General features: G+C 38.9%; 14 protein-coding genes across 17 annotated transcripts; 11 read left to right on the top strand and 3 right to left on the bottom strand.

The window, feature by feature from the left end:
- Positions 1–159: 159 nt before the first annotated feature.
- Gasu_29980 (phosphoribosylglycinamide formyltransferase) lies at positions 160–1,354 on the top strand. Its single transcript, XM_005706021.1, has 6 exons — positions 160–460; positions 511–545; positions 592–714; positions 765–920; positions 976–1,173; positions 1,235–1,354. The coding sequence occupies exons 1-6, from the start codon at positions 172–174 to the stop codon at positions 1,298–1,300; spliced, it is 867 nt and encodes a 288-aa protein (XP_005706078.1). The 5' UTR covers positions 160–171; the 3' UTR covers positions 1,301–1,354.
- A 4-nt stretch (positions 1,355–1,358) lies between these two features.
- On the bottom strand, positions 1,359–3,089 carry Gasu_29970 (metallo-dependent acid phosphatase). The gene has a single exon (XM_005706020.1). It carries the CDS (start codon positions 3,037–3,039, stop codon positions 1,423–1,425), a length of 1,617 nt encoding a protein of 538 aa, XP_005706077.1. The 5' UTR covers positions 3,040–3,089; the 3' UTR covers positions 1,359–1,422.
- Positions 3,090–4,309: 1,220 nt separating this feature from the next.
- On the top strand, positions 4,310–5,929 carry Gasu_29960 (hypothetical protein). Of its 2 annotated transcripts, none has more exons than XM_005706018.1 (6): positions 4,310–4,495; positions 4,551–4,610; positions 4,673–4,898; positions 4,951–5,119; positions 5,171–5,258; positions 5,311–5,929. In XM_005706018.1, the coding sequence occupies exons 1-6, from the start codon at positions 4,349–4,351 to the stop codon at positions 5,440–5,442; spliced, it is 822 nt and encodes a 273-aa protein (XP_005706075.1). In that variant the 5' UTR covers positions 4,310–4,348; the 3' UTR covers positions 5,443–5,929. The 2 variants fall into 2 exon arrangements, with proteins under 2 accessions (XP_005706075.1, XP_005706076.1); XM_005706019.1 differs by having other exon boundaries at positions 5,311–5,604.
- Gasu_29950 (poly(A) binding protein) lies at positions 5,610–7,008 on the top strand. Its single transcript, XM_005706017.1, has 4 exons — positions 5,610–5,648; positions 5,710–6,253; positions 6,298–6,353; positions 6,408–7,008. Exons 2-4 carry the CDS (start codon positions 5,921–5,923, stop codon positions 6,922–6,924), a joined length of 906 nt encoding a protein of 301 aa, XP_005706074.1. The 5' UTR covers positions 5,610–5,648; positions 5,710–5,920; the 3' UTR covers positions 6,925–7,008.
- Position 7,009: 1 nt separating this feature from the next.
- Gasu_29940 (alpha-1,3-glucosyltransferase) lies at positions 7,010–9,514 on the top strand. Its single transcript, XM_005706016.1, has 3 exons — positions 7,010–7,148; positions 7,191–8,161; positions 8,206–9,514. Exons 1-3 carry the CDS (start codon positions 7,019–7,021, stop codon positions 8,959–8,961), a joined length of 1,857 nt encoding a protein of 618 aa, XP_005706073.1. The 5' UTR covers positions 7,010–7,018; the 3' UTR covers positions 8,962–9,514.
- Positions 9,515–9,559: 45 nt separating this feature from the next.
- Positions 9,560–10,866, top strand: Gasu_29930 (uncharacterized protein). The gene has a single exon (XM_005706015.1). The coding sequence runs from the start codon at positions 9,672–9,674 to the stop codon at positions 10,830–10,832; it is 1,161 nt and encodes a 386-aa protein (XP_005706072.1). The 5' UTR covers positions 9,560–9,671; the 3' UTR covers positions 10,833–10,866.
- Positions 10,867–10,869: 3 nt separating this feature from the next.
- On the top strand, positions 10,870–11,714 carry Gasu_29920 (uncharacterized protein). Its single transcript, XM_005706014.1, has 2 exons — positions 10,870–11,182; positions 11,236–11,714. Exons 1-2 carry the CDS (start codon positions 10,923–10,925, stop codon positions 11,684–11,686), a joined length of 711 nt encoding a protein of 236 aa, XP_005706071.1. The 5' UTR covers positions 10,870–10,922; the 3' UTR covers positions 11,687–11,714.
- Positions 11,715–11,719: 5 nt separating this feature from the next.
- Gasu_29910 (cyclin-dependent serine/threonine protein kinase) lies at positions 11,720–13,896 on the top strand. 2 transcript variants are annotated; one of them, XM_005706012.1, is made up of 5 exons: positions 11,720–12,046; positions 12,101–12,398; positions 12,453–12,667; positions 12,714–12,928; positions 12,978–13,896. In XM_005706012.1, exons 1-5 carry the CDS (start codon positions 11,750–11,752, stop codon positions 13,327–13,329), a joined length of 1,377 nt encoding a protein of 458 aa, XP_005706069.1. In that variant the 5' UTR covers positions 11,720–11,749; the 3' UTR covers positions 13,330–13,896. The 2 variants fall into 2 exon arrangements, with proteins under 2 accessions (XP_005706069.1, XP_005706070.1); XM_005706013.1 differs by having other exon boundaries at positions 12,101–12,667.
- A 13-nt stretch (positions 13,897–13,909) lies between these two features.
- Positions 13,910–15,494, top strand: Gasu_29900 (diacylglycerol O-acyltransferase). The gene is made up of 2 exons (XM_005706011.1): positions 13,910–14,221; positions 14,277–15,494. The coding sequence occupies exons 1-2, from the start codon at positions 13,946–13,948 to the stop codon at positions 15,432–15,434; spliced, it is 1,434 nt and encodes a 477-aa protein (XP_005706068.1). The 5' UTR covers positions 13,910–13,945; the 3' UTR covers positions 15,435–15,494.
- Positions 15,495–15,498: 4 nt separating this feature from the next.
- Positions 15,499–17,899, bottom strand: Gasu_29890 (cleavage and polyadenylation specificity factor subunit 2). Its single transcript, XM_005706010.1, has 3 exons — positions 16,035–17,899; positions 15,626–15,983; positions 15,499–15,572 (listed from the first exon to the last, which is right to left on the bottom strand). The coding sequence occupies exons 1-3, from the start codon at positions 17,874–17,876 to the stop codon at positions 15,529–15,531; spliced, it is 2,244 nt and encodes a 747-aa protein (XP_005706067.1). The 5' UTR covers positions 17,877–17,899; the 3' UTR covers positions 15,499–15,528.
- A 570-nt stretch (positions 17,900–18,469) lies between these two features.
- Positions 18,470–21,788, top strand: Gasu_29880 (ABC transporter, subfamily B, ATP-binding & transmembrane domain). 2 transcript variants are annotated; one of them, XM_005706008.1, is made up of 5 exons: positions 18,490–19,817; positions 19,880–20,089; positions 20,137–20,270; positions 20,319–20,656; positions 20,740–21,788. In XM_005706008.1, exons 1-5 carry the CDS (start codon positions 18,516–18,518, stop codon positions 21,405–21,407), a joined length of 2,652 nt encoding a protein of 883 aa, XP_005706065.1. In that variant the 5' UTR covers positions 18,490–18,515; the 3' UTR covers positions 21,408–21,788. The 2 variants fall into 2 exon arrangements, with proteins under 2 accessions (XP_005706066.1, XP_005706065.1); XM_005706009.1 differs by having other exon boundaries at positions 18,470–19,817; positions 20,319–21,384.
- Gasu_29870 (uncharacterized protein) lies at positions 21,389–21,779 on the bottom strand. Its single transcript, XM_005706007.1, has 2 exons — positions 21,648–21,779; positions 21,389–21,601 (listed from the first exon to the last, which is right to left on the bottom strand). The coding sequence occupies exons 1-2, from the start codon at positions 21,750–21,752 to the stop codon at positions 21,419–21,421; spliced, it is 288 nt and encodes a 95-aa protein (XP_005706064.1). The 5' UTR covers positions 21,753–21,779; the 3' UTR covers positions 21,389–21,418.
- A 171-nt stretch (positions 21,789–21,959) lies between the features above and the next one.
- Gasu_29860 (sucrose transporter, GPH family) lies at positions 21,960–24,024 on the top strand. The gene is made up of 5 exons (XM_005706006.1): positions 21,960–22,660; positions 22,713–22,910; positions 22,962–23,480; positions 23,535–23,812; positions 23,862–24,024. The coding sequence occupies exons 1-5, from the start codon at positions 22,103–22,105 to the stop codon at positions 23,887–23,889; spliced, it is 1,581 nt and encodes a 526-aa protein (XP_005706063.1). The 5' UTR covers positions 21,960–22,102; the 3' UTR covers positions 23,890–24,024.
- A 15-nt stretch (positions 24,025–24,039) lies between these two features.
- Gasu_29850 (pre-mRNA-splicing factor SPF27) lies at positions 24,040–24,824 on the top strand. Its single transcript, XM_005706005.1, has one exon. The coding sequence runs from the start codon at positions 24,143–24,145 to the stop codon at positions 24,800–24,802; it is 660 nt and encodes a 219-aa protein (XP_005706062.1). The 5' UTR covers positions 24,040–24,142; the 3' UTR covers positions 24,803–24,824.
- Positions 24,825–24,829: the final 5 nt, after the last annotated feature.

The following is a 24,829-nucleotide window of genomic DNA, read 5'->3' as shown; positions in this document are numbered from 1 at the left end:
ATTTAATAGATCATAGAAGAAATATACTCATACGGTAAATGGATGGATGGACAATTCAGATGTGATACAGTTTCATATCTATTCCTAAAAATACAGTATTCCTGCTATTCTTCCTCATGTCCAAGTTGTTTGATTGTAATGATATTCCGGATCTTTGCGTCAACATTTTAAATGGAAATCGGCTGGTCGTCGAGAGACACTGCAACCCGGATGTACGATTCCTTAGCTTTCCTTCAAGTGCTTCCAAACAATAAGAGTTTTGAATTTGTTGGCCGTAGCTCTTCGATTAAACTTCTTAGGAGTTTTGCTAATAAACGAAGTAATACAAACGGTTTCCTATCGAGCAATTTCTTTGCAAGTAGGAGATACTGGGTTAGATTCCAAATGGCAGTCAAGACTGCAGTTTTTGTTTCTGGTGGTGGAAGGTCCTTGGAAAATTTGCTACGATACTGCGACAAAGGTATTGAAAATTTTATTATTGTGAAACACAGTAACTTGGACTTTTGAAAGGAGCTTTGGAAGAGACTCAGATTGTGACAGTAGTGGTGAGTATTTGAATTCTGCTTCCTTACTAATTTGACTGTAGCAAAGTCCAGTAAGAACGGAACCAAGGCTTTGGAAATAGCAAAGAACTGGTCTGTGCCTGCGCAGGTTGTTTCACCCAGAAATTATCCTTCTAATACCGAGTTTAGTCAAGCATTGGTTGATGTTTGTGTAAGTGCAATTAAGACACTTTCCAGTTTGTGCGTTACTGCTATAATAAGGCATCTTATGGTGTATCTTTAATTGTGCTCGCGGGTTGGCTGCATTTTTTCCATATTCCTCCTTCGTTTCAAGGGCGCGTCATAAATATTCATCCAAGTCTAATTCCTTCCTTTTGTGGCAAAGGGTATTATGGAATGAATGTCCATAAAGCAGTGGTTAGGTTATCTTGGTTGTTTTGGGTCTAATTTTGATCGAACCTTTTATCTTTAGTTGGACTTTGGTGTTAAGATAACTGGATGTACGGTTCATTTTGCCGATAACGAATATGACCATGGACCAATTATTTTGCAGAAGGCTGTTGATGTATTAGAAACAGACACAGTGGACACTTTGTCTCGACGAGTATTTGAAGCGGAGAAAGTTGCATTACCCGAAGCAATTCGACTCTTCAGTAAGGGTCTACTGAAAGTAAGGTCTGCATGCTCTTATTGTAATGCAAGTCTCATGGAAAGTGTCGTGCTTATTGTAGCTCGAAGGACGTAGAGTCAAGATTCTGAAGGAAGCGTTGAAGGAAACTTGTGTCGGTGATAAATAAGCTCATAACGCCACAAAGATGACTTTGTGTCTTCTACATAGAGTATTTTTTTTTGGAGAGAATTGCACAAATTGATATTGTTTAAAGATACTGACCATATAACCCGTGGTGGTGACCCACACTCATTTCTCTATTCTGAAGCTATCCAAAACTGTTCCACTTGTGTTGTAAAGAGTAAAGTTCAACACCGTGTCATTAACTTGGACTAATGCGTAACCTCCAAATGGATAGTTGATAGCATCGATGCGGACTTGAGCATAATCAGGGTATGAAATGCCTGGAGTAAAATAGTTGTTATCGGCTACAGCTCTTCCAGCAATCCCATTCATAACTTGCACAGGATAGGGAGGTTGTTTGTATAGGCTGCCATTTTGTTGGACACAATTAGAACATTGTGTTCGGGTAACGTTATCGATAGGATTAACTCGCTCATATGCATGAACATGGCCACACCAATACATATCTGCCTTGTACTGATACATCAATGGGAATACTTCCTTCTCGAGCTCAGGTCCAAATACCTCGCAACTTTTTCCACTGATGTTACATGTTAAGGGGCGATGAGCCATCATAATCAGCCACAAGTTTGGATTTGATTCTCTTCTCTTTGAAAATTTCTCCAAGTCATTTTGAAGCCATTCCAGTTGACCTGGAAAAGTGCTCAGAGGGGCAGGTTGGGTCATTTCCCATTCTCCGAGTGGATACGAGAAATAATTTTCGTAGTTCATAAAGATATAGTGAACTGGACCTTCATCTATCGAGTACCACAAGGCATCTAGAGCGGCGCCACTTTCGTTGACAGGCCAATAGAAGTTGTTACGCGCATACGTAAAGTTCCAAGGTCCTTCATGGTTTCCAGTTGACACCATATAAGGTTTCGAAGCAATAACATCTTCAAATAGAGTTAGATAGGCATCAAAAGTAGTATGGTAACCATCAGAATAAGACTGGTCTCCTGGTAGAATAATATAGTCGAAGTCATTCATTTTCTGTTTCAGTGCGTCAATGACAGGCTGACCTCCCTTTGTGCCTATATCTGTAAAGAAGGCCAATCTGGTTGTAGAAGATGTGTTGCCATACGGAGCCATGAACGGGAACGTTTTGTTTTTAGAAGTACCGTAGATAGTGTACGTGTACGTCTCACCTGGCTTCAAAGATGATATTTTGACGTGACTGGCAAAGCCTGAATAGTTGGAACATAAGTAAGGAGAGTATCCAGAGCCCAGGGAAAAGGTTCGAATGTCTGAAGAGCAAAATAACCCGAGCTGAGCACCCGTAGCATTTGAAACCATCACACAGGACTTTTCATCAGGAGGTCTTTCTGCAGTGTTCCATGAAACGACAACTTCACCTGGACGACCAGTCAATGAAAGATGAACGTGAAAGGGATCCATAGGATTGTTTACGTCACAACAGTTACAGGTTCCATTATTGGAAATATTATACCAAGTTCCTTCTACTAGAGCACTACTAAAGAGACTCATTTCTCCTGATACGGTTGAATTCCAGTGATTCATCGTCTTGAGATCTTTCAAAACTTCTTTAAACCATTCTCCTTGAGGATCAGTTCTTAAAAATAGCTCGATCGGACTCCTCCTGAAAGTGTCCGTTCTCCTAGCATAACGCTCAAACTCTTGGAAAATAGATAAACTTCCTGTATCATGTTTATAAGCTGCTAAAGCACACTGAAATTTGACACACTCTATAATAACATACAACAATAGAATTTTCTTGAACATTTTCCCCTCGATCTCAGCTACTATGTTTCACAAATTATACAAGACAAAATTTGTGGTATTGGTATTGTTATTCCTATTTATAGCTGTACCAAATATTTCGAATCAAATAAAAGATTCACCCGAACCTTCATCGATTCCTACGGAATCCCCTCCCATTCAATTTATCATGAAGCAATTTTAAATGATGATCGAAACCATTCATGCGTCCCAATCGGAAGTTTTACTTTGAATATTTTGTGCAAGTAGAAATACGTCCAATGGATTTATTTATAAAATTTCGCTCAAGTGAGTTTACAAAATGTATGCAGTTTTCAAATGATCATATTCGAGAGCAACTAGAATAGGCTCGGAGATAGCAGGTAGGAAACGAGTCTTCTTCGTGTTATTCCATTGATACTTCGTTGATATGAAGTATTTGGCTGAACTTTCTTTTAGATTTTATGGATATTGATAATATATCAACAAATTATCTGATGATAAGATATCTGACATTGCCATTGTTCTTAGATATAGTGAATACATTTCATAAAGGAAATTTCTGATATATGCGATATTCACATATAGTATTGTTACCCTAATCTTCCAACTTAATTTCTGTAGCTACAAGAAGCCAAAAAGTTGAAAATTTGAAACTCAAATAATTCTAATAAACTTTTGTGAGCTTGTGATAATTTCATCTGCCTTGAAACGCATTTTATTTTCTAACAAAGTGAGTTTTCAGAGCATTCTATACTATTAAAAGAGGTGGCAGTTTCCACAACACAACAGTTTCCTTTGTTGGCAGAGGTTCTGGCAGTAGAAAATCCTTACTTGTCTATACAATCATGAAAGACGATTTTCCTTATAACGCTGCATTCAGAAATACTTTGAAGTGGCAACTGTTCTTGAATAGCATACCTTCAAGAACATTTTTGCATGTTTGATAAAACTGAGTGGTATCATAACGCTATAAGGAAGATCTTTCCAGTGAAAGGAATATTCATAGTGCAGTGAAAGCATTCGAATGAAGAGAGGAGCTAATCCATTTTTAGATGCGAGATATAAGTTTTCTTGTTTGGTTTTCAACGGAACACAGGTTACAATTTTCACTGAGAAAGAATATCCAAGAAAAAGAAGGAATCCCTATCTGCCATATCATTCTCTTTAGCTTCATGCAAATGAACATTTGCACTAGAAATGTTGAGATTTCCAGTGTAAGAGATAAAAAAAGGTCATCCTCTATGTGAATCCAACTCATAAAGCCCAACACGGTCCACTCGGACAGCATCTCCCAAGGGAGAGAGAAATTGAGATCGAGAGCACGACTGAAATGCAAGTGACGGAGCAGAGTAACTTTCGTTCTGAAGCCTTGACTAGAAAGAAAAATTTCACCATCTCAGAAGAACAAAACGATCAAATACTTGAAGGAAAATCAATATCAGAGAGGTTATGGGGTCAACTAGAAGAACTTGAAAAGGTACGTTCTTTGTAGTTGTTGTTTTTATAGTACTTACTTGGTTTTTCCTTCGCAGTTGGAGAATCAAACACAAGAACATGTTGACGGGTTCCACCAGAAACGAAAAAAGGAAGAGGTTTGTTATAATACTTGAAGCCGTTAAAAAATAGAGTGGCTTATCATTTTATATTATGATAGTTCAACGTTGACCCTCAAGAAGAGAATTGTGAGGACGATTCACTCAAAAAGAGTCCACGGAAATCCACGGGAGTTACTCCAAAGTTAGAGTCTCTGAAACTCTCTAGACAAAAAGAGGATAGCGTTAAAAGACTAGAAGAATTTGACCTTGCCTCACTCATTGAGCAGGAGTTGAGCAAACAACAGTTTGTTTTAGAATCTAGTCACTCTGAAGAACCAACCAAACGTATGTGTTCCCACTGAGATGATTCTTTTAGCAAACATAATAGAATGTCTAGCATTTGCAAACAAAAAAGAAGTTGATACGATTCAAGATGAGGAGGAATGCGACTCTCATTCAGGTTGTGATATCAATGAATGGGTGACCGGATGCCAGTGTGACAAATGTCATAAGAACTTGTCATGCGTAGGATGCGGAAAGAAGGGTTGCTCAAACTGCTTGGAATGGTAAAACCTTGTTTTACGCCATGAATACACAGTAACTTTTGTATTGCATAGCTGTGGCGAATGTGGAAGCTATATTTGTGGTAATGATAGCGTGCGTGAAGTTGAAGGATGCAGCCTGAAGTGTGTCATTCATCGAAGAGTTAGTAGTATTTTAGCATTTTGGCAAGTTTGTAGTAGCTAATGATTCTCAGGTATTTTGTCCTAATTGTGTTGGATTCTGTGATAGCTGTCTAGAAGTAGTATGTCCGAATGATTTGACAGTTTGTTATGGTTGCGACGAAAGATACTGTTCACGTTGCAACGATTGTCCGAACTGTGTCTAGTTGTGGATTTCTGAAGAGCTCTAACAGTTTGGCCTATTTGTAAAGAATTTTTTCAGGATATTCTAGTTGAGTGTTTGTCAGGGTGAATCATTTTCATGTTCGACGTTGTTACATATTACAGCTGAGCTTATAGATTTGATACACACTGTAGCGTCTATTCTTACTTCTTTTCAGCATTTTCATCACAGAGAATTAAGTTTGTTGCAGTAAGTTGGCTTCGAAGTTATAAACATTATACTCATAGACTTGAACCAACTGCTTCGACAGAGTGTGCTTCAGCATCTATAGGAACTGTATGCCGACAGACTCGAAATTGTCTAAGAGAAGAGCTTTTCTCTCTATATAGAGACATTCTAGAATGTTTGAAATAACAGCTTGGAGTCTTCTACTAAAACTAGATAGGATACAAAAATGTCAGTGTATAGTGACGTAACAGAGTTTATATGATGACAGTCCTTTATGGAGAAATAAAAGGAATATGTTTTCTCCGCATGTTATCATATTAGTTGTTTCAAGTCCTCTGAGGCTTCGGTCATGTCCAGACCCGAATCCTATGTTCATATTGTCTGATAGACTCATTCAAACATTTCTTTCAACGTCTGCTCGTCGGTGGTGTTTACCTGAACAGTGCTGGATATTTTTTCAGTGCATTGCTGACTTTCAAAGATATACATACATACATAAATATATATATATATATATATATATCTCAAACTTGAACGAAAATAAAGTAATGGCAGACAACGATGTAATTATGATTGAAGGAGAGTTAGTTAACGGGACACTTAACGCAGGTAACGAACAGAGTGCTGTAAGTTCAGTTTCTTAAGATTATATGCTCCTAAACCGTTAAAGAGCGTTAATAACGAACCTGAGACCGAAGAAGACGTTGCTGAGCATAATCGTCGAAGGTAGGATTTGTGCAGTTTCTTCCTGATCGCTTTAACCCGTCGGTGTTCCTGAAGGAGAGTATTTGTGGGGAACCTCTCTTACCGTACTCCCTGGCAAATTCTGAAAGACCATATGCGGCAAGCAGGGTCGGTAATTCGTGCGGAAGTCTTTTTAGACAGTCTTGGACGCTCGGCAGGTTGTGGTGTCGTTGAATTTGAAACTGAAGAGTTGGCACAAATGGCAATAGCGAAGTTGAACGACTCCATTTTGGATGGAAGACCAATATTTGTTCGAGAAGATCGCGAAAATTCCTCTTTGCGTCACAATACACCTTTTCAAAAGTCGGAGCGTCGAAAAATAGTTTTACGGAATCTTCCCATGTCAGCTAAGTGGCAAGATTTGAAGGACTATTTTTCAAAATACGGTACTATAATAAGAGCTGATGTGAAAAAGACGCATGACGAAAGAGTAACGAAGATGGGTACCATATTATTTTCGAAAGAGACAGAGGCGGAAGCAGCTATAGCAGCAATGAATGGAAAAGAGTTTCAAGGGCATATTTTGCATATTCGGATGGATCGATTTGTTTGACTTGTGCAATGTTACTCTTTGGTTCTGATTGTCTCATTTGTTGATTAAAGTCGTAATCACAAGAATAAACGTTATTGACTGGAAAGTTGAGAATATGGAAAACAAAGAACAGCTCCAAACAGTGCCCTGGTGCTGGTCAGATGCGTCGTTCAAACAGAAGCTTTTGTTTTCTTTTGGGTTTGTTGTTTTACTTCGGCTGCTTGTTTCACTTTCACCTTACTCTGGTAAGATTCAGATCCTCTGAAACATATGAGCTTCGTTGATAGAATCACAAGGACAAGCCACTCCTCCGCTTTATGGAGACTTGGAGGCGCAACGGCACTGGATGGAAATCACCTTGTCTCTTCCTCCTGCAGAATGGTATAGGCAGACTGCAGATAATGACCTGAAATACTGGGGGATCGATTATCCACCATTATCTGCATACTATAGTTGGGTTTGCGGTAAGATCATAGAACTTTTTGATCAAGAGGTTGTCAAGTTGCACGTTTCACGAGGAATAGAAACCGAAAGTTCCAAGTGTCTCTTAAGACTTTCTGTAATCTTGAGTGATGTTCTATTCTTGTTGCCGGCATGTCTTCAACTTTGTTTGAGACTGAATAGAAAAGGAGAAAATGAAACGCTTTGGTTATTTGTCACGACGACAAGTGAACCTTGTTTACTCTTAGTTGACCACGGTCACTTCCAGTATAATGGTGTTAGTATAGCCTTAGTGTTGTGGTCAATGATTACACTACTTGACTGCAATTTTATTTTGGCTTGTATATTTTATACATGTTCCATCCATTTCAAGCAAACTAGTCTCTACTACTCGATATGCTTTACAACATACTTCCTCTCCAAGTTGAAGACACAGCAGCAATGGAAGCGAAAGCTGCTTCATTGTGTCATTGTAACCATCTTAGTGTTTGTCGTTATTTGGTGGCCTTGGTTGAAGAATTGGCAAAGTTTTTCACAAGCATTGGTTCGTATTTTCCCTGTTTCGCGAGGTTTGTATGAAGACAAAGTAGCAAATTTCTGGTGTACGTTGTCACCATTCGTTAAAGTGCATCGACTGCTACGTTCGTCTTCTCTTCTATTCATATGCAGTTTACTTACTGCTGGCACGTGCATACCGTTTGTGGTGATCAGTTGGAAACAACCGAGTTTGACAAACCTTTTGATTTCTTTTACGGCTACACCTCTATGCTTTTACCTATTTTCGTATCAAGTACATGAGAAGCAAATCATTTTGCCTGTTTTTATCTCTCAGTTTCTCTCTTTCGACTTTCCTTGGTTAAGTTTTGGTTTCTCTATGACGGGACTTGCATCAATGTTTCCATTGTTTATCAGAGAAAATCTGCATCCAGCTTATGTTGGATGCTGCTTTCTGCAAATCTGGTTGCGTACAATTGCACCACGCACAATTGTCAACGAATTCAAATGGACCTTTTCAAAGTTATTATATTTTGCTTCATTTCTTCTGTTGCATCTGATTTTGTTGTATGCAAACCCTCCAGTTCGATACCCTCATATATTTATTTTAATGACCACCTCGATATGCTTTATCTATTTTGTGTCGTTGCTAGCTTTTCTCATTTGGATATCTATGAAGAAGCGAATCCATTGCAAATTGGATTGACGGGTCTAAAAATGGCGATACCGCCTTTGGCGTCCATAACACCAGAAAAACTTGTCGAATACTTACTTCAAGGCGAACTGCGAAGTGGCAAGCTTACAATTGTTGACGTCCGTGATGATGATCGTGCTTTAGGCTATATTGCTGGCTCATATTGGTTATCTAGTGACGAATTTTTCAAGGATGTTTGTGCCAGTGTGAACCTTCTCTTGAAGGCTCATCCCAACGCAACAAAGTTTGTATTCCACTGTCAACTCAGTAAAGTCCGAGGTCCTTCTTGTGCAAAATTGTTTCGAGAAGAGACTGCCACAAACCATCGAAATAGGGCCCAAAACACGGAAGTTTTCCTTCTAGAAGGAGGTTTTCAAGCTTTTTGCTATAAATACGGTAGAAATAGAGATCTTGTGAATGGAACGTGAATCTCTTTTATTAAGTTTCTCAAGTACGATGGGGCCACTTTGGAAATGATTTTCTTTCCTATCAGTTGTGCGTGGTTATTGAAGTTTGACGATTTGAGAGTTTTGTGCTTAGACTGAGAGCTATAGAAGTATGTATTGCTTGTTCTGGAGTATATGATACTGTTCATTGTATATATATAGTAAACTCTTAGCATTTATGGAGTTGTTATTATTAGTATATGCAAATAGGGAGTTGAACGACTTCACTCACCCTTATAAGTCTCCCTTGGTTCTCTACTGAATGCCAAAGGCAAGTGTCCAATCCAATTTTGGAATTGTGGCGGGCTCTTCAAACACTACAGAACGGGAAGTTCTTGCGCTCATTTCGTTTTTTGCACTCCAACAAACAAGGGAGTTCTGAGTTCTGTTGTTCGCTAATACTTTTTAGTGGACGGAGCGGGGTTTCCTCCTAGAGAAAGTATGCAATGCTGTAAGCGAATCAATGTTTCAGTTGTTTAGTTCTGAACAAAGTTGATTGTTAGAAACAACTCTCTACGTGTGTGTTTTAGTTCAATCAAGATTGAAACCGCGAATTCTACAGCTGTAAATACCTCAAGTTTTGTGAATGAAAACTACTTTTTCAACTTAAACGTAAGACTTGAAATTTCTATTTCTGAGCTAGTTGAAAGATAACTTTGACGTAGACCATAGAGAACTCATATAATGCTCGAATGTATCGTCCTGTTTGTGAAGAGTTCTTAAAGACAACAAAGCGATTCAACCAACTCCAGGAGGAAACAAACAAACTACACATTCTTGTGAAACAGGCACTCCAAACGAAGGATTGGAAAACTGATGGCCCACAAAACTACTGCTCTAAGGGGTATAGTTACGAGCAAGCTTGTAGTTTGTCAACACCTCAACCCGCAGTTGAACTCCTCTGCAAAACGCCTGAAGTGTCCTTTCAAATGCAAGAAGTTACTCTAACGTATGCTTTCATTGGTTTCCATGCTTTAACCGTGTGTCTTTTTTTAAGTACAAAGCGAGCGTGGCTTCAAATAGGTCGTTGGAAGATTTGTCCCAGACGGCCTATTGTCGCAGAGTGGAGAAGCCAAAAATCCGCCTCTATTGCATTTTTCTGTAGTTATCCTGTTTGCCGAGAATGGTCGTTATCCTTTCTTTCTCCTCTTTCTTTGTGGAAACACAGCTTTCAATCGAATAACTTGTTATGTTCACTCTATTTTAAGATTTCCAAACAAAAACAACAAGGTGTGGCCAAGTTTGTTGTAGTTTCTGATGACAAACAAGACTCATCTACAGTTCGTGAAGAAGACCTAACGACCAATGATATGAAGACCACATTGACGAAGCAGCATGTAACAGAATTTCTGTCTTCACTTGCGGTTTACTTTGATGATTCTGTATCAGCCATTGCTTGGAAGTTAAGTTCTTCTGAATCAACTGAGATTCAACAAAGATGTCTTTCCAACATTCCCTATCATCCTCTAAATGACGCTTTATTTTCTCTCTTTCGTGAAAGTGTTTTAGAGATAGAGTTGACGAGAAAGCAAGCTTTAGCCAAAGGTGGCTTGGAAGGATTTCGATGGCAAGCTCTTTGTAAAGATTCGTATTGGAAAGATATTTGCTCCTCTGTGTTCAGTAAGCTTTGTCTGATAGATGACTATAGTATGAGAGCTGATTCATCTACAAGTGAAATAGACATCATTGACAAAGTTATTCTGAAGGACTGTAAATGGCTTGCAGACTATTTGTTGACTGAAATCCCTCATCTTCTTCAAGAGGAGAAGAAGAATTTCTGTTCCCAAGTTACAGGAGAAGTGTTAGAAAAGATATGTAAGTTTGACCCTGGAACTTTATCTAGTCACTTTTAAAAAAGCTTATGTCAGTAAAAATATCAAGTTGAAATCAAAAATTGAAAATTTTTTGTAGATTGCTTCATCAATGTCCTTGTCTTCCACAAAATGAAGTATTTGCGCCTTTTACAAACGAGCTGTATACGGATATTACACCAGTATCACACCAGGCCTGAAGTGTTTTCCCAGTTTTTACTTCCTACGAAAGAAGTACAGTGGTTCCTTCCTCATCAAAGGGGGTTTGTTTCCTCTTGTTCCAGATGGTGTAACTTGAGCTTAACACGTTTCTACGCCAGTCGTAATACGAAACAGGAATCTGAGGCATCAGATTCCAAGGCGCGGACTCACTTTGAGAGAAGACTTGTTCCGTAAGAGCAACCCAGCCCTATTGGAATCCTACTCTTACTTTTTCTCTTTGAAGTTTTACAAGGGAACACTTATTTGAAGTTGTGAAAAACGTTGATGAGTACAAGTATTTTGTTCCTTGGTGCGAAGACTCAAGGGTTTTTTACAAAAAAGGTAACGAGATGGAGGCAGAACTGACTGTTGGGTTCAAAATTCTATCAGAAAAGTACATCAGTCACATTGTATTGGAACCGCCTTGTTCTATTCGAGTCAAGAGTCCAGAAACTCGTTTGTTTGAATATCTCATCAATGAATGGTACTTTAAGCCTGGGCCAGATCCACACTCAACATGGCTTGAGTTTTATGTCAGCTTCAAATTTCGATCTTTCTTATATCAGCACATCGTGGATATGTTTTTTGAGGATGTTGTAAAGAAAATGGTTACGGCTTTTGAAAACCGCGCTAAACATGTGGAAGAAGAGAAGAGAACCAAGCATCTAGAAGAGCGAGTGCCTTGGACCAAATAAAGCTATTTAATAATTAATTCTTGTTCAGCATTTTTTGCAACGGAAGAAAGATATAACGCACCAATGAACAAACGTCAAAGAGAAAACGATGGAAGTGTTGAGAGAATGACTGAGACAGAAGCAACTAGGGAACCTTCAGGAAGGAACAGTGAAGGATACAGTAGGAAACTCCCGAAAAGTGAGGTGCTGCTAGTCAAATCGGAGAGACGTAGACCTTATCTTACTCGGGACGTGTCGTGTTTCGAAAGAATAGAACAAATAGGGGAGGGAACATATGGACAAGTATGGTCTGCTAAGGAATTGTTGACGGGCGAAATGGTTGCGTTGAAGAAGGTTCGTATGGATAACGAGAAGGAAGGCGTGAGTATTTTTGAGTATTTTTGGAAAATTCTTAAACGCTGAAGCTTGTTAAAGTTTCCTTTAACGGCAATCCGAGAAATTAAGCTTTTGAAAACTCTGCCTCACCATAAGAATATCGTGAATCTCAAAGAAATAGTAACGGAGACAAACAAAGATACGCAAATCAGTGGCAAGCTGAAAAGAAAATCAAGTATTTATCTTGTTTTTGAGTACTTGGAGCATGACCTTGCTGGATTGATGGACACTCCAACTGTCCATTTCACTGAAGCTCAAGTAAAATGCCTACTGTTTCAGTTGATCGAGGGTCTCAAACACTGTCATGAAAACAGAGTTATTCATCGAGACATCAAAGGTTTGTCATATTCCTTGAAACTTGTTTTTTATTTCACTTTGACAAATATTTCAGCTTCAAATCTCCTGATAAACAATAAGGGACTATTGAAGTTGGGAGACTTTGGACTAGCAAGACATTTAGGAGATGAAGGTCGAAAATATACAAACAGAGTAGTTACTTTGTGGTATCGTGCTCCAGAGCTTTTATTAGGTACAACGGACTATTCGTGGCCAATCGATATGTGGTCGGTCGGTTGCCTTATGGCAGAAATGTTAATGAGGAAACCAGTAAGTTGGATTTTATGAAATTTGGCATATTTATTCATTATTTTAGCCTTTCGCTGGGAGAGATGAAATTGAGCAGCTTGATATGATTTTTCGAGTTCTTGGAACTCCAACAGAAGATATTTGGCCAGAGTGGACTTCGCTTCCAAAAGCGGAAATGTTTAGCGCAAAGAAATATCCTGCAAGATTTCAACTGTTTTTTGGTCATCTTTCAAGTATTTGCAGAGACTTATTGCAGAAGCTGTTGCACCTGAACCCAAAATGGTAGGTTGATTCTCTCTTCTGGTGAAATTTCAGTTGACAATATCACTAGTCGCATATCTGCTGCAGAAGCACTGAAACATCCTTGGTTCACTGTAGAGCCAAAGTTGATAGAGCCACACCAAATGCCATATTTCGAGTCCACGCACGAATTTCAAGCCAAGAAAAGACGTGCTAAAGGCATACAGCAGTCTAAGAATTCAATGAGCACAGTCGGTATCAAAGGCCCAATAGTTGATAGTCAGCAGTATTCTGGTTCTAATATGAGGAACCATTCTTCAAAGGAATATGATTCACGAAGAATATCACCTCGTGGAAGTAGTACGGACTCACAGGTAGGAGATATTTCAAGGGCCAAAACATCTAATGGTGATCTTCGATCGCACGATATCTTAAGAGAGTAGTCCAAATTTCATAGAATGGGGTTCCTTGAGGCAAATTAAGACGGAACACTGCTATAGTCCAGGAATAGTTTTGCTTTATACAAGTATTTAGGATATTCTGGGATATTAATTATCTACGTTTGTACTCCGTCGTTTTGTCATGGTTTTGCTTGCCAAAGATTGAAAGGAACATCATTAATTGACAATTATGGGCTGAAATGATTCGATTACTTTCTACTGGTGACTCTAGCAAGGAAAGTTTTGGCATATTTTGGAAGATATTGCTCCAGTTGCATTAGTAATACATGTTTTTTGATATTTTGTCCATAATTGCTTTATGAATTCAGTTGTTGCATTTTTTTTGAATGCTTTCTTATAAGAGAGAGCTTATATGGTAGGAAACTCGCTTTTTTTTGAAATTTGCAACTATCCATCTGCTGAATGATGGCATTGGAATAGCCTTGTTGAGAGAAAATACCTAGAGTTATAATATATGTATCTGGTGTTGAACAAGAAGAAAGAGAAAAGAATAGCATCATCCTATTTTATTGTTCTATAGTTCCTTGGAATAAAACGTAATTATCAACATCGCAGTTTCCAAAGGCATTATAGATTGGTTGGTTGTCGGCTACATAGAATGTCGAAACGCTCAACCCAGAAACCTCAAAGCCCAAGAAGAACTCAAGTCGAATTGTTGTACAAGAAAGAGAAAGGAAAACAAGATAGTTTAGAGAACGACGAGGAGCAACCAGTCTATTCAGTTTCGCGTCCTTCGATATATCCTTCAGGTGTCCACGCGCCAACAGTACGAAAGGCACCCTTAGAGGAAAACCAAAACATACTCCCTGAACTAAAATCGCATAATTTGGAAGGCCTGTATAACTTGTCTTTCTTTCTTCTCATTTTTACTCTTGTAAGAACTATACTGTGTTGATGTGTAACTGTCATTTAAATTGAAGAACCTGTAGGGTTATAATGTGATTCGAAATATCAGAGAGAAAGGCTGGCAGGCAGATATCCGCCTTTTGTTGTGTCCTGAAGTGTTTCGAGATATTCGATTTGGCATAGTGGTTTACGCTTCTTTGGCAGCCTACTGTTATACAACGTTTTTCGTCGTAAAAGTTACGGTGTGGTGGAGAAAGTGGGACCTGTTGTCGTCTGTACTTTATTGGTGCTCACAAATTGGGTTGTATTTGGTACTCACTTTGAAAATGTATTCACGTCCACTTTCACCCATATTTGGTTGCTTGTTAGCGATGGGAGTATTAGTCTTTTCGCTTAAGATGCATTCCTACTATGCAACCAACAACTTGTTGCTCCAAGAGTTTCGTGATGCGATAGAGAAGAAGCGTGGCAATATAAAGAGCTTAGAAAACAGCAATACTTCACGTTCTGGTTTTCCTTACTCCGTCAATTTGAAGGATTTCACCTATTTCTTACTTGCTGCTCCTACTCTTGTATATGAGACGAATTATCCCCGAACGAAGGAGATCAGAGTCAAATATATTTTATGGAACTTGATACAGTTGGCGATTTGTTTTCTTGTTCAGTTTTTCCTTTTGTGTCAATTAATGCTTCCAGTGTTGAAGCGTGATAGTGGCTCTTTATTATTTGACTTTATGAAGTTGGCTATTCCAAGTATTTTCTTTTGGTTGCTCGGATTCTATGCGTTATTTCATTGTTGGTTGAATGCTTGGGCGGAACTATGGCGTTTTGGAGATAGAGGCTTTTATCGTGACTGGTGGAATTCCACTACATTAGACTCTTTCTGGTCAAAATGGAACGTTCCCGTTCATGAATGGTGTTTACGTCATATATTTGTTGAATCAATGCACAAATATCACGTTAATCGCACATCTGCAACAGCGGCTACATTTCTTATGTCCGCAGTGCTACATGAGTTTATATTTATTGTTTCATTCAAAACAATACGTCCATTTATGTTCTTCGGGATACTTTTTCAGGTTCCCCTTATACGGTTGAGTCAAACTGCAAGTGTGAGTGGTCATCGCAGAGGCAACTTGCTCGTATGGTTAAATTTGTTTATGGGACATCCACTTATTGAACTATTGTACTTTCGAAGCTTTTTTCAAGTTCATCATTCTTTGTTCTGTGTACGCGTATAGACTTGTAAAAAGAATCTAGATAATAATAAACTTGAGCTTTCTCCATTAGAGTATTGTATAGAGCTGAAGTAGCAATTTTCGAACTTCAAAGTAATCAGGGCATAATGGACCTTCCAGAGTTGCCATTTGAGACGCTGTCTTGCGAATCACAATATAGGCTCCTGTCTCTCTATCTTCTGCAACTAGAACACCGCCGATGAAATCGGAAGGAATTCCTACACGACTGAGAGCAGGTCTCAAATCGGACAACTTTCCTTCGCCAATGAATACAATGGGATGCCCACTATCCAAAGAAGAACGCTGCTCTAAAACATATTCTTGAGTATGACTTACATTTGTTTCTTTCTCTTTTGGAGACGATTCATTTTCTACCCGGATAGTTCCATCTAAGAACGACAATTCATAATCTCCAATCCTTTTCCAAATGCAACTTGACAAGAGACGATCCCTTAAAGTCAACCTAAAGATAGAAGTATCCGTAGTTATATCTATTGTTTCCATTGCTCTGGGGCAGAAAATATCTTTGGTGAGCCCTCGTTCACAAAATTCCTAAGCAAGAGTAAGTTTACTATCGAGAAAGGCTAGCATATTTCTACTGACTTTAATAGCGGCAGTTTCTTTACGACTCCCATGTACAATGATTACTCTTCTTGGAGCCACAGCAGTTAACAACTGCCTTAACGAACGACCATCTGAAAGACCAGCACAACCAACATATCTAATTTGACAAGCAACCTCCAAGTTGACATTTACTTGAATACATTTTGTCGGAACTTGTTCGTCTTCCTGAAATAAACCACGAAAATCCACAGGATTATTCAAAGCGTCGTCCATCGAAGTCTCGCTAAACTCTTCACTATCTCCCTCTATCTCTCCTGGGTCCTCACCAATCATGAAACATTTCGTATCGATTACTAAACCGTAGTCATCCCAAATATCATCAGTCTGCTTACGCGCATTCGAGAATACAATCATTTCAGAACGAGCTTTGTCAATCTTGCTTTCTCCAGAAAAGGAGCCAAAATGATTTGTGGCCTTGTCCTTTTCGTCGTCACTCATTGAGCTCAAATCTTCTTCCTCCTGTTCTTCTTCGGTTGATGAAGACAATCTATTTTCGAAATGCATCTCACTTGGGTTTTGCAAAAGGCTAACGGACTCATTCGAGGTTTTCATATTTGCATAATATTCTTCAAGTTCTGCTCCTTGGAGTGGAACACGCCTATTCAACCGCAGCGCAATTCGAGGTAACTGAACTGTCTTCCCTTCTGATTCATCTTCTAGTACATTATAAATGGAATGTGCCAATGTGTTCGGTTCTAGACGGTCCACTAAAATCAATTTGTTTTTCTTATTCGATACCATTTCTACAACTAATTCTCTGGAGAATCCACATTCAAGCGAAGCCACCGACGTCAAGATAACTTTAGGTGACAACAGAGAGCTCAACTCTGAACGACTGTGGCACAGATGAATGTGCTTTAAATGAAATGGATTCTCTCTTGTAGTGTCAAACTTGTTAATTACGGCATCGGACATCCATTCCATCATACTTTTGGCAAAGTCTATGGTATTAAAGGATACATGCTCAATGATGGCAACAGCATAACTTGACCCAAGTTTTTCAGTAGCCCAAAAATCCTCGAATCCAAGAGCTAGTTCTAGAACTCTACCTGCAGTGTCTACAGGTATCACCACATCACCTCCTTGTCTTAAAGTGCTCAATGCTTCTTCACAAATTTCTGTCAAAGGGTTAGACCTAGAATATATCTGTGAACCTTTTGGAAACTGTTGTCCAGAGATGGAAGAGGAAGATGATGGACGAACTAGAGCTTGTGAAGCGCTAATAATAAGATGGCTCGGTCTCGTCAGATACTGAAGAGTAGTGGGATTGAGATGTCGTTCTCTTTTGTGGTTGAAATCATTTGCGTAAACAATTTCTTCAGTTTCACTTTGTATTTTCCAAACGGTTCCTCCTATCATATGCCCCGCGGGATGAGGAGTAATAGTTATTCCTTTTCCTCGTTCAGAAAAGTTTACTATTTGTTGATATTTAAGTTGAATAAAATTTTCAAAAGCAGAGTCTACGTCGTCTAGGTCAAAGACTTGAAAATCCTCTTGCATAGCTCGACTCTGATGAGCGTCATACATAAATAACTGACCCATTCTCCACACAGGCAATGTTGCGTATGTTGGTGCACGTAATCCTAACTTTGCAACTGCATATGGAAGTGCTCCTAAGTGAAACAGATCAGGATGAGAGATGAGAACCGCATCTACTCTTGGTGCAATTCGACGCAAAGGCTCCAATAGAGTTTCTTCGAAACGGTCGTTCCAACCGCAATCCAATAGTATTCGAAAGTCGTCAATCTCCAATAAATAACAAACAGCTAAGTCTTCAGTCTTCACTCCATACAACGGGGTAAACCTAAGAATAGAAGACATGTTTCTCAATTCCAATAATCAGAATCAGATGCACTAAGAAATGTCTCCCTTTACAGAATTCTTAACTTTCAAATTTTCTGGCTAAAATGATTCGCTTGGTATTTCTTTAGGTATTCTAAAGGTTACTCATTCTGGTTGCTTTCTTTTGAATCCCAAAGCTCTAGCTACGATACTAACAGTCTCATTTGTTACATGGTCATTTGGCTTGGATGGAAATGGTTATGTTTTTATGTGTGCAACAGACGTTTGTTCTTATGTTAGAGGCAGATACAGTTCTTCTTCATTCTATATGAACCGCTTCTATAAATATGATGAGTTTATTTAAATTGTCTTTGTTCCATATTGTCTTCAATATTTTCGAAACTCCTCCAGTAGTATTTGATCAAATTCAGTTTTTGATATGTGTATAGAAAGAAAAGTTTCTGCTTCCTTTAAAATTTCGAGAGTATTTATATGATGCATTGATATCTCATTCTTTCTTATTCCAAGTTTTAACTCCCTAGTGGCTCTCAAATGAGCAAAGATAAAGCTGAAACTCCCTTGAACTTCAAGACTTTCAAGCCGAATTATCTCTTACCTGTATTTCTTTTTAGAAAATTCATCAAACGTCTTTCCAAACGTCATTGAAAACTACTGCTAATGGCTTTTCAATTTTGCATTTGTCTGAGCGATGAACGGCATACTGTAAACTCTGTTAAATTGTCTTATAAAAATACTATGAAGTTTAATTGGCGTTGGTTTTCAAACTTGAGAAGAAAGGAAATTCCTTATCATAGTATTACTAACGGTGTATCTACTTCGGTGGCAAGCGTTGACAATCAAGGATTTGTAATACCACTCAACAACAGTGTTTCAAGAGACTCAGCACAAACGCCAGTCAATTATAGTCAAGTTGCCAGTTATATATTACCGCATTTATGGCCAGAAGGTTCTCTTTTAAAGTTTCGTGTCTTATTTTGTCTGCTGTTAGTGTTTCTGGCGAAATTTGCGAATTTTTTGACTCCGTTGGCTCTTCGCAGTGCAGTAGATTTTTTAGGGAGAGAAACTGAAGCGAATCCTTCCAACTCTTTTCTTACATCTTTTGTAAAATTTCCAAACGTCTATATTTCAGTGCTTGCCTATGCTCTTCTTCGACTAACGTCCACTATGCTTGGAGAGCTGAGACAAGGTGTCTGGCAGCGTGTGTCACAAGTTACTACTCGTAGTTTAGCTGTTCGTTCATTCTCGCATATACTTGAACTTTCGTACGAGTTTCATCTTGGTAGGAAAACAGGTGATATTGTGAGCACGTTGGATAGAGGAATCAACTCTATTAGTACTTTGCTTGGGACTTTTGTATTTACTTTGGGTCCTACAATTATCGAGTTACTTCTTGTTTGCAGCGTATTTGTATCTTTAGGTTCACTTTTGTTGGCATTCACCACAGCTCTTTCCGTTATTGCATATGGCGTCTGGAGTGTTTGGCTTAGTGAATGGCGAAGAAGCATCAGAAGACAAGTGAATGCAAAAGATAACATGGTTCGAGAAAAGACTGTAGAAGCTTTCGGAAATTTCGAAACTGTCAAATATTTTTGTTCTGAGAATTTTGAAACACAACGCTATATGAACGCTGTGGAGGAATATTTTGAAGTATCGCGCAAATCGCAGTGGTCGTTGTCTCTTTTGAATAGTGGTCAGAGCTTGTGGATTTGTCTGGGTCTTGGCTCTGCCATGTTATTGACAGCATCACGTGTTATGTCTGGTGCAGAATCTGTGGGAACATTTGTCATGGTGAATGCATATATTCTACAGCTGTATCAACCTTTGAGTTTTCTTGGAACGGCTTATAGAATGATAAGTTCAGCATTGACCGATCTTGAGAAGCTTATTCTACTTTTAAGAGAGCAACCTGATATTCAAGATAAGCCAGAAGCACCATCTTTGAAATGCCAAGGTGGAGAAGTAAGTGCAGTAAAAGAGCGGTTGTCTTTGAAAACCATTCATTTACGAGAGAGTTTTATTAGGTTGTCTTTGAACGAGTTAGCTTTTCTTATAAGCAAAATGCTCGAGGAATTCATAACATTTCGTTTCATGTACCTGCAGGTTCGACGTTGGCCATTGTTGGGGTTAGTGGAGCAGGGAAGAGTACCATTACTAAGCTATTGTTTCGTTTGTATGATCCTGATTCAGGTTCCATTCGAATTGACAATCAGTTAATTGGTGAAGTGCGACAGGTATTTTTCGAATATGAGTAACTTCTTTGTGCTGAAAATTGCATAAGGATTCCCTTCGTCAGGCTATCGGAATCGTTGCTCAAGACACTGGCCTTTTCCATGACACAATTCGATTTAATATACAATATTCGAAACCGGATGCAAGTGATGAAGAAGTTATCGAAGCTGCAAAAGTGGCGCGGTAAGTATAGCGAATATCATATGGACAGCAATGGTTGACTTGATATAGTATTCACGACTTTATTTGTTCACTTCCGAATGGTTATGAAACTATCGTAGGTGAAAGAGGTCTTCGGTTAAGTGGAGGCGAAAAACAGCGAGTTGCAGTGGCACGAGCTGTTCTGAAGAATCCTTCAATACTTGTACTGGATGAAGCGACTTCTGCTCTAGATACCGAAACAGAGCGAGCTATCCAAACGTCTTTAATGGAAGTGTCGAAGAATCGAACTACTATCATTATTGCTCATCGTTTAAGTACTGTTATTCACGCTAATAATATTTTGGTGTTGCAAGATGGTTTTTGTGTTGAACAAGGAACACATGAAGAATTGCTTTCTTATAGCGATGGTATTTATCGGAGGATGTGGTTGTATCAAATAGAAAAAGGAGAAATTTCTTCACAAGACACTCTTCCTGATAATAAATTATAGTGCATCGAAATTTAGCTGCACTGTCAAGTTGGTCATTTCAGAGACGTGGTTCAATAATGGTCCAGTTACAACTTTCTTCTGAGGATCGAAGTCAAATAAGATATGTGCTTGAACGTTGTCTCGAAGAAGAACCAACAAAACAGAAGCTTTTATTAAATGTGATAAAAGAAGAAACTATATCTCACCAGGACTTGTATGAAATAACTCTTTCAGTCCCACAAAACGCCCTTCCACCGTTTCGGTTTTTGGTAGCACGCTGCTCTTGGAGCTTACCACCACCAAAGTGTCCATATGACAACTATCAGCGTTCTCCGTTGCTAGAAGAAAGACTCAAGGTGCTTCGTCAACGACATGAACAAAAGCGGTATAGGGAGCTCATACAGGATTTGCCAAGCTTTACTCCAAATGAAGCTTCCATGGCTGTCAACTTCCAGTCCTTCTGGGAACAATTGACACTTGGCTTGCAAGTGTTAACATCTATGGTCACAGGTTTCATCTTCGGCTATTACGTTGCCTGGAAGCTAACAAAAAACCAAACAATAGCACTCGTTTGGGGCTTAGTGGCTTTTATTTGTGCAATGTTCGTTGACGTATTTCTTATTATCACCGGCTTGCTGGCTAAGGATATGATGACGTTGAGAACAACTAAAAGTAAAAAGAACAAGTAATAGACGAAACTTTAGCTACTCATCACTTCTGGGTCTGTATTTGCTATTTGACTTCCTTTTTGTACAAAGCGGAAGCGGTAGCGGCTATTGTTGGAATAAATTTCTTCTAGTAGTTTCTTGTTACAGTTCCAAACATAGTATAATAATAGTGACGACAGAAGCACGACAACACAAAGAATCCAAGTACTTGAATTCTTCTAAACATAAGTGCTAGCATACCCGGTGGAAGAAACTTCTTACCTGATAACTGGAGAAAGTTGTCTCTGTATACAAGGAATCATATTTCCAACTATTCGTGTCAAAATAACGGTTAAGTTCTGTCTCTTCTACCAAAATTCGGGCCATTAGAATTCGGTCGCAAGTAAAACAACATTTTGAGGTTCATGAAGCTGCTGCAAATCGATCTCTTGAAATCGTGGAATCGTCAGTCATCAGCAACCAGAGCAATATCTAAATAGTTGAAAAGATTCAACGACATTTTTTTGTGTAGAGACTAAAATATATTCTTTTCCGTCTCGTTCCATGAATGTATGCTTGTAATTCTACTTTCCACACGACTTTTCCATTTGTTGATTCTTGAATGGTTGGTTGATGCACTATTCCTCAGTTTGTGTTAAAAGAGAGCTGTCCTTTGTATTTGTAACTTTCAGGCTTTCTTAGAGTGTTTTTATCGGCGCTGTAGTTGTTTTCGAAAAATGAAACACTGTGATTCTGAGAAGCGACGTGAAGAATGTTTGCAGACCGACGAACAGACAGAAAAGCAGTTCATTTATATTCCGAACGAGTCAGAAAATCTTCTGACGTCTGCAGATACTTCGTTCGAGAATCGTTTTCGAAGAAAGAGAACTACGGACCGCTCAGTAATTTTAGTGACTTTGGCCTTTGCGGGGGTAGAGTGTACTTGGTCTATAGTGATTGCAAAAGCTACACCTTTGTTTCGAGAAATGGGTGTGACTGACATGTTTCTGTCCATGTTCTGGTTAGTAGGTCCCATTGGGGGTCTTGTTGTGCAGCCAGTAGTAGGAGTTTTATCCGATAGGTGTGAGAATCCTTGGGGACGAAGGAGGCCTTTTATAGTTGTTGGTGCTGCTTTTGAAGTTATTGGAATGTTTCTGTTGATTTTTGCCGGAGATCTTGGAAAGCCTTTTAAGAAACTTCAGTTGCAAATGGGTTCAGAACATTCCAACTATGTCTCTGTCTTTCTTGCTTTTTTAGGTCTCACTTGTTTGAGTTTTGCTCACAATGCTATTCAGGTTTGTTGTTGGAGTAGTTGTATATTTATGGACCGGCTAATGTAAACTTTAGGGTCCTTCCAGAGCCTTAATCACAGATATTGTTGAAACAGAGCGTCAGTTAGAGTTCGGCAACGCAATGTTTGCCTTTTGGCTTGGAATTGGCCAAGCAACAGGTTATTTAGCTGGTTCAATCGACTGGACAGATTCTTTTTGGTTTGTGCAGAGACTTGAAAGTGATAGCTGTCATCAAACCTGTGTCAATTTGAAGGTGACCTTTCGAGATACTTTCAAGGGAATTCTCATAGTTTTTTATCTTTAGGTGACTGGCCTAGTTTCAATAATTATGTTGCTTGTTTGTGTAGGCACCAGTTTATACTTTGCTGAAGAGGAACCTCAATGCAATGTCCATACCTTGCAGCAGTCAAACACTCCGAATCCCTTAACAATGGCCATTAAGTTCTTGTTTCATTTACCGAGTCCTATTCAACGTGTTTGTATGGTAATATTTTTTTCATGGTTTGGTTATTCTATGATCTTTATTCATATTACGGACTGGGTTGGGAAAGACATCATGGAAAGTAATATTTGGGTAGAAGATTCCTTGTATGATGAGGGAGTACGAGCGGGAACCATAGGGTTGTTTTTCAATTCTATTATTTCAGTTCTCGTATCTGCTTTAGCACCGTGGCTCGTCAGCAGTTTAGGTCTGCGAACTTTGTGGTTCATTGGGAATGGTACTCTTAGTCTGTCTCTTTTATCGACACCCTTTATACACGACAAATGGTTAGCTGTATGTTTAATAGCTTTTCTTGGTGTTCCTTGGGCAATAACTATGACGGTATCTTAGAGTTTTGTCTCATCGATAAAATTTCCCACTGAAACGGTTTTGCAGGTACCTTATAGTCTCGCATGTGTCTTTTCAAGTCAATACGATCGTGCTGTTGTACTTGGCATTTTGAATGTTTATATTGTTGTTCCATTTTTATTGTGTGCTCTCTTTGATGGAGCTTTAATGGTTGTTTTTGGAAGTGTTTCGGGAGCACTTGTGGTGGGCAGCTGTATATCGTTGCTAGGTTGTTATTATATTATTGAAATACCTATGGAAGAAAGCGGAACTCTGTTAAGCTCGACTCCTAGCTTACATACATTTCGTAGTCGTATCCAGGATTGGTAGTTATGCATAGTTGTCCTCTTCAAAGTCTATTCTGATCCACTTTAGGATACCAACCTTAACCAATCATGCGTAACACGCAATTGTAAGCAAGTGTTATCGGATAGTGAATGTTTTTGGTATTCCCAAAAGGCATGTCTTCATATGTAACTTGTTAAGTATAGTGTGCAGTAAATGCCACTGTCCTGTAGCGCTGTAGCAAATAATGTTACACTTTTCACTATTTCTCCCTGTTATTTGCCTTCCCATTAGCCATCTTTGTTAGTGGATAGTCGATAGAATTTGTTACGTGGTTCCAACTGCAAACCTTTTGTAGAAAGCCTTTCTGAATGGAAAGTGATAACGTATTTCCAGTACAAGAGTTACAAGAAGAAAGTAAACAGCCTTTGATAGATGCCTTGCCTTATGCTGACGAGAATATTCTTGAGAGCTCCGAATTGTCTCGTCAAGTCGAGAGCCTACTCCAAACAGAGTTGAGCCTTGTAGAGAAGAAGAGTTGGGAAGAACAACAGAGTAAAAGTTTATTCTTAGACAGTTTGGTTGGAATAGAGGTACAGCGAATGGAAGAAGGGTTACCGTCGGAATATGAAGATCCCTTTAAGAGATACCAAGTTTCGTATCCTAGCGGTACAAAGGAAGCAGACGTGCACGAATGGGAGAAGAGTATACATTTACTGCAAACATCGCTGGAACACGATCTTTTATGCTTGGCCAACTTGGAATTGTTGAAGAGATACGGTTCTCAAAGCTGGTTATTGTTTGTCAGTCAACTTGAGAAACAAGTACAACGTCACCGTATAATGTTGAATGAAGAGAAAAATCATATAGATGAAGTGAACGTTCGACGAAAAAAATTGCAAGAAGGAGCACTGAGAAAATTGACCAATCTTGACAGAACTTGGAAGCAGCTGATTAGAAAGAACAAGCAAATTGAACTTGCTTGCAGTCGCTTGGAAGCCGAAATTCGACATCTCAAGGAAACGGCTTGACTCATTGAAACGTTACTGTACTTTCAA

The sequence above is a fragment of the Galdieria sulphuraria genome (genome assembly GCF_000341285.1).
Source record: "Galdieria sulphuraria unplaced genomic scaffold scaf_23, whole genome shotgun sequence".
Taxonomy (NCBI): domain Eukaryota; phylum Rhodophyta; class Bangiophyceae; order Galdieriales; family Galdieriaceae; genus Galdieria; species Galdieria sulphuraria.
The sequence above is the reverse complement of the archived record's forward strand: the minus strand, read 5'-3'. Positions and strand labels throughout refer to the sequence as shown.

Excerpts from the sequence above, each read along its gene's own strand:
- Gasu_29980 (XM_005706021.1), top strand. The coding sequence starts at position 172 with ATGGAAATCGGCTGGTCGTCGAGAGACACTGCAACCCGGATGTACGAT. Across the intron at positions 715-764 it reads AAGCATTGGTTGATGTTTGT|GCATCTTATGGTGTATCTTT; the intron begins GTAAGTGCAATT and ends TGCTATAATAAG. Across the intron at positions 921-975 it reads TGAATGTCCATAAAGCAGTG|TTGGACTTTGGTGTTAAGAT; the intron begins GTTAGGTTATCT and ends TTTTATCTTTAG.
- Gasu_29970 (XM_005706020.1), bottom strand. The coding sequence starts at position 3,039 with ATGTTCAAGAAAATTCTATTGTTGTATGTTATTATAGAGTGTGTCAAA.
- Gasu_29960 (XM_005706018.1), top strand. The coding sequence starts at position 4,349 with ATGCAAGTGACGGAGCAGAGTAACTTTCGTTCTGAAGCCTTGACTAGA. Across the intron at positions 4,611-4,672 it reads AGAAACGAAAAAAGGAAGAG|TTCAACGTTGACCCTCAAGA; the intron begins GTTTGTTATAAT and ends ATATTATGATAG. Across the intron at positions 5,120-5,170 it reads TGCTCAAACTGCTTGGAATG|CTGTGGCGAATGTGGAAGCT; the intron begins GTAAAACCTTGT and ends TGTATTGCATAG.
- Gasu_29950 (XM_005706017.1), top strand. The coding sequence starts at position 5,921 with ATGTTTTCTCCGCATGTTATCATATTAGTTGTTTCAAGTCCTCTGAGG. Across the intron at positions 6,254-6,297 it reads CAGGTAACGAACAGAGTGCT|AGCGTTAATAACGAACCTGA; the intron begins GTAAGTTCAGTT and ends AAACCGTTAAAG. Across the intron at positions 6,354-6,407 it reads GCTGAGCATAATCGTCGAAG|GAGAGTATTTGTGGGGAACC; the intron begins GTAGGATTTGTG and ends GTGTTCCTGAAG.
- Gasu_29940 (XM_005706016.1), top strand. The coding sequence starts at position 7,019 with ATGGAAAACAAAGAACAGCTCCAAACAGTGCCCTGGTGCTGGTCAGAT. Across the intron at positions 7,149-7,190 it reads TTCACTTTCACCTTACTCTG|AATCACAAGGACAAGCCACT; the intron begins GTAAGATTCAGA and ends CTTCGTTGATAG. Across the intron at positions 8,162-8,205 it reads AGAAGCAAATCATTTTGCCT|TTTTGGTTTCTCTATGACGG; the intron begins GTTTTTATCTCT and ends TCCTTGGTTAAG.
- Gasu_29930 (XM_005706015.1), top strand. The coding sequence starts at position 9,672 with ATGTATCGTCCTGTTTGTGAAGAGTTCTTAAAGACAACAAAGCGATTC.
- Gasu_29920 (XM_005706014.1), top strand. The coding sequence starts at position 10,923 with ATGAAGTATTTGCGCCTTTTACAAACGAGCTGTATACGGATATTACAC. Across the intron at positions 11,183-11,235 it reads TTTGAGAGAAGACTTGTTCC|TTTTACAAGGGAACACTTAT; the intron begins GTAAGAGCAACC and ends TTCTCTTTGAAG.
- Gasu_29910 (XM_005706013.1), top strand. The coding sequence starts at position 11,750 with ATGAACAAACGTCAAAGAGAAAACGATGGAAGTGTTGAGAGAATGACT. Across the intron at positions 12,047-12,100 it reads TGGATAACGAGAAGGAAGGC|TTTCCTTTAACGGCAATCCG; the intron begins GTGAGTATTTTT and ends AGCTTGTTAAAG. Across the intron at positions 12,929-12,977 it reads TTGCACCTGAACCCAAAATG|TCGCATATCTGCTGCAGAAG; the intron begins GTAGGTTGATTC and ends CAATATCACTAG.
- Gasu_29900 (XM_005706011.1), top strand. The coding sequence starts at position 13,946 with ATGTCGAAACGCTCAACCCAGAAACCTCAAAGCCCAAGAAGAACTCAA. Across the intron at positions 14,222-14,276 it reads TTCTTCTCATTTTTACTCTT|GGTTATAATGTGATTCGAAA; the intron begins GTAAGAACTATA and ends AAGAACCTGTAG.
- Gasu_29890 (XM_005706010.1), bottom strand. The coding sequence starts at position 17,876 with ATGTCTTCTATTCTTAGGTTTACCCCGTTGTATGGAGTGAAGACTGAA. Across the intron at positions 15,984-16,034 it reads AAGAAACTGCCGCTATTAAA|GAATTTTGTGAACGAGGGCT; the intron begins GTCAGTAGAAAT and ends ACTCTTGCTTAG. Across the intron at positions 15,573-15,625 it reads TCCTTCCGATTTCATCGGCG|ACAGCGTCTCAAATGGCAAC; the intron begins GTGTTCTAGTTG and ends GTGATTCGCAAG.
- Gasu_29880 (XM_005706008.1), top strand. The coding sequence starts at position 18,516 with ATGGCTTTTCAATTTTGCATTTGTCTGAGCGATGAACGGCATACTGTA. Across the intron at positions 19,818-19,879 it reads TGAAATGCCAAGGTGGAGAA|GTTGTCTTTGAACGAGTTAG; the intron begins GTAAGTGCAGTA and ends GAGTTTTATTAG. Across the intron at positions 20,657-20,739 it reads ATTGCTTTCTTATAGCGATG|TGCATCGAAATTTAGCTGCA; the intron begins GTATTTATCGGA and ends AATAAATTATAG.
- Gasu_29870 (XM_005706007.1), bottom strand. The coding sequence starts at position 21,752 with ATGGCCCGAATTTTGGTAGAAGAGACAGAACTTAACCGTTATTTTGAC. Across the intron at positions 21,602-21,647 it reads CAACTTTCTCCAGTTATCAG|AATTCAAGTACTTGGATTCT; the intron begins GTAAGAAGTTTC and ends TATGTTTAGAAG.
- Gasu_29860 (XM_005706006.1), top strand. The coding sequence starts at position 22,103 with ATGAAACACTGTGATTCTGAGAAGCGACGTGAAGAATGTTTGCAGACC. Across the intron at positions 22,661-22,712 it reads TTGCTCACAATGCTATTCAG|GGTCCTTCCAGAGCCTTAAT; the intron begins GTTTGTTGTTGG and ends TGTAAACTTTAG. Across the intron at positions 23,481-23,534 it reads CTTGGGCAATAACTATGACG|GTACCTTATAGTCTCGCATG; the intron begins GTATCTTAGAGT and ends ACGGTTTTGCAG.
- Gasu_29850 (XM_005706005.1), top strand. The coding sequence starts at position 24,143 with ATGGAAAGTGATAACGTATTTCCAGTACAAGAGTTACAAGAAGAAAGT.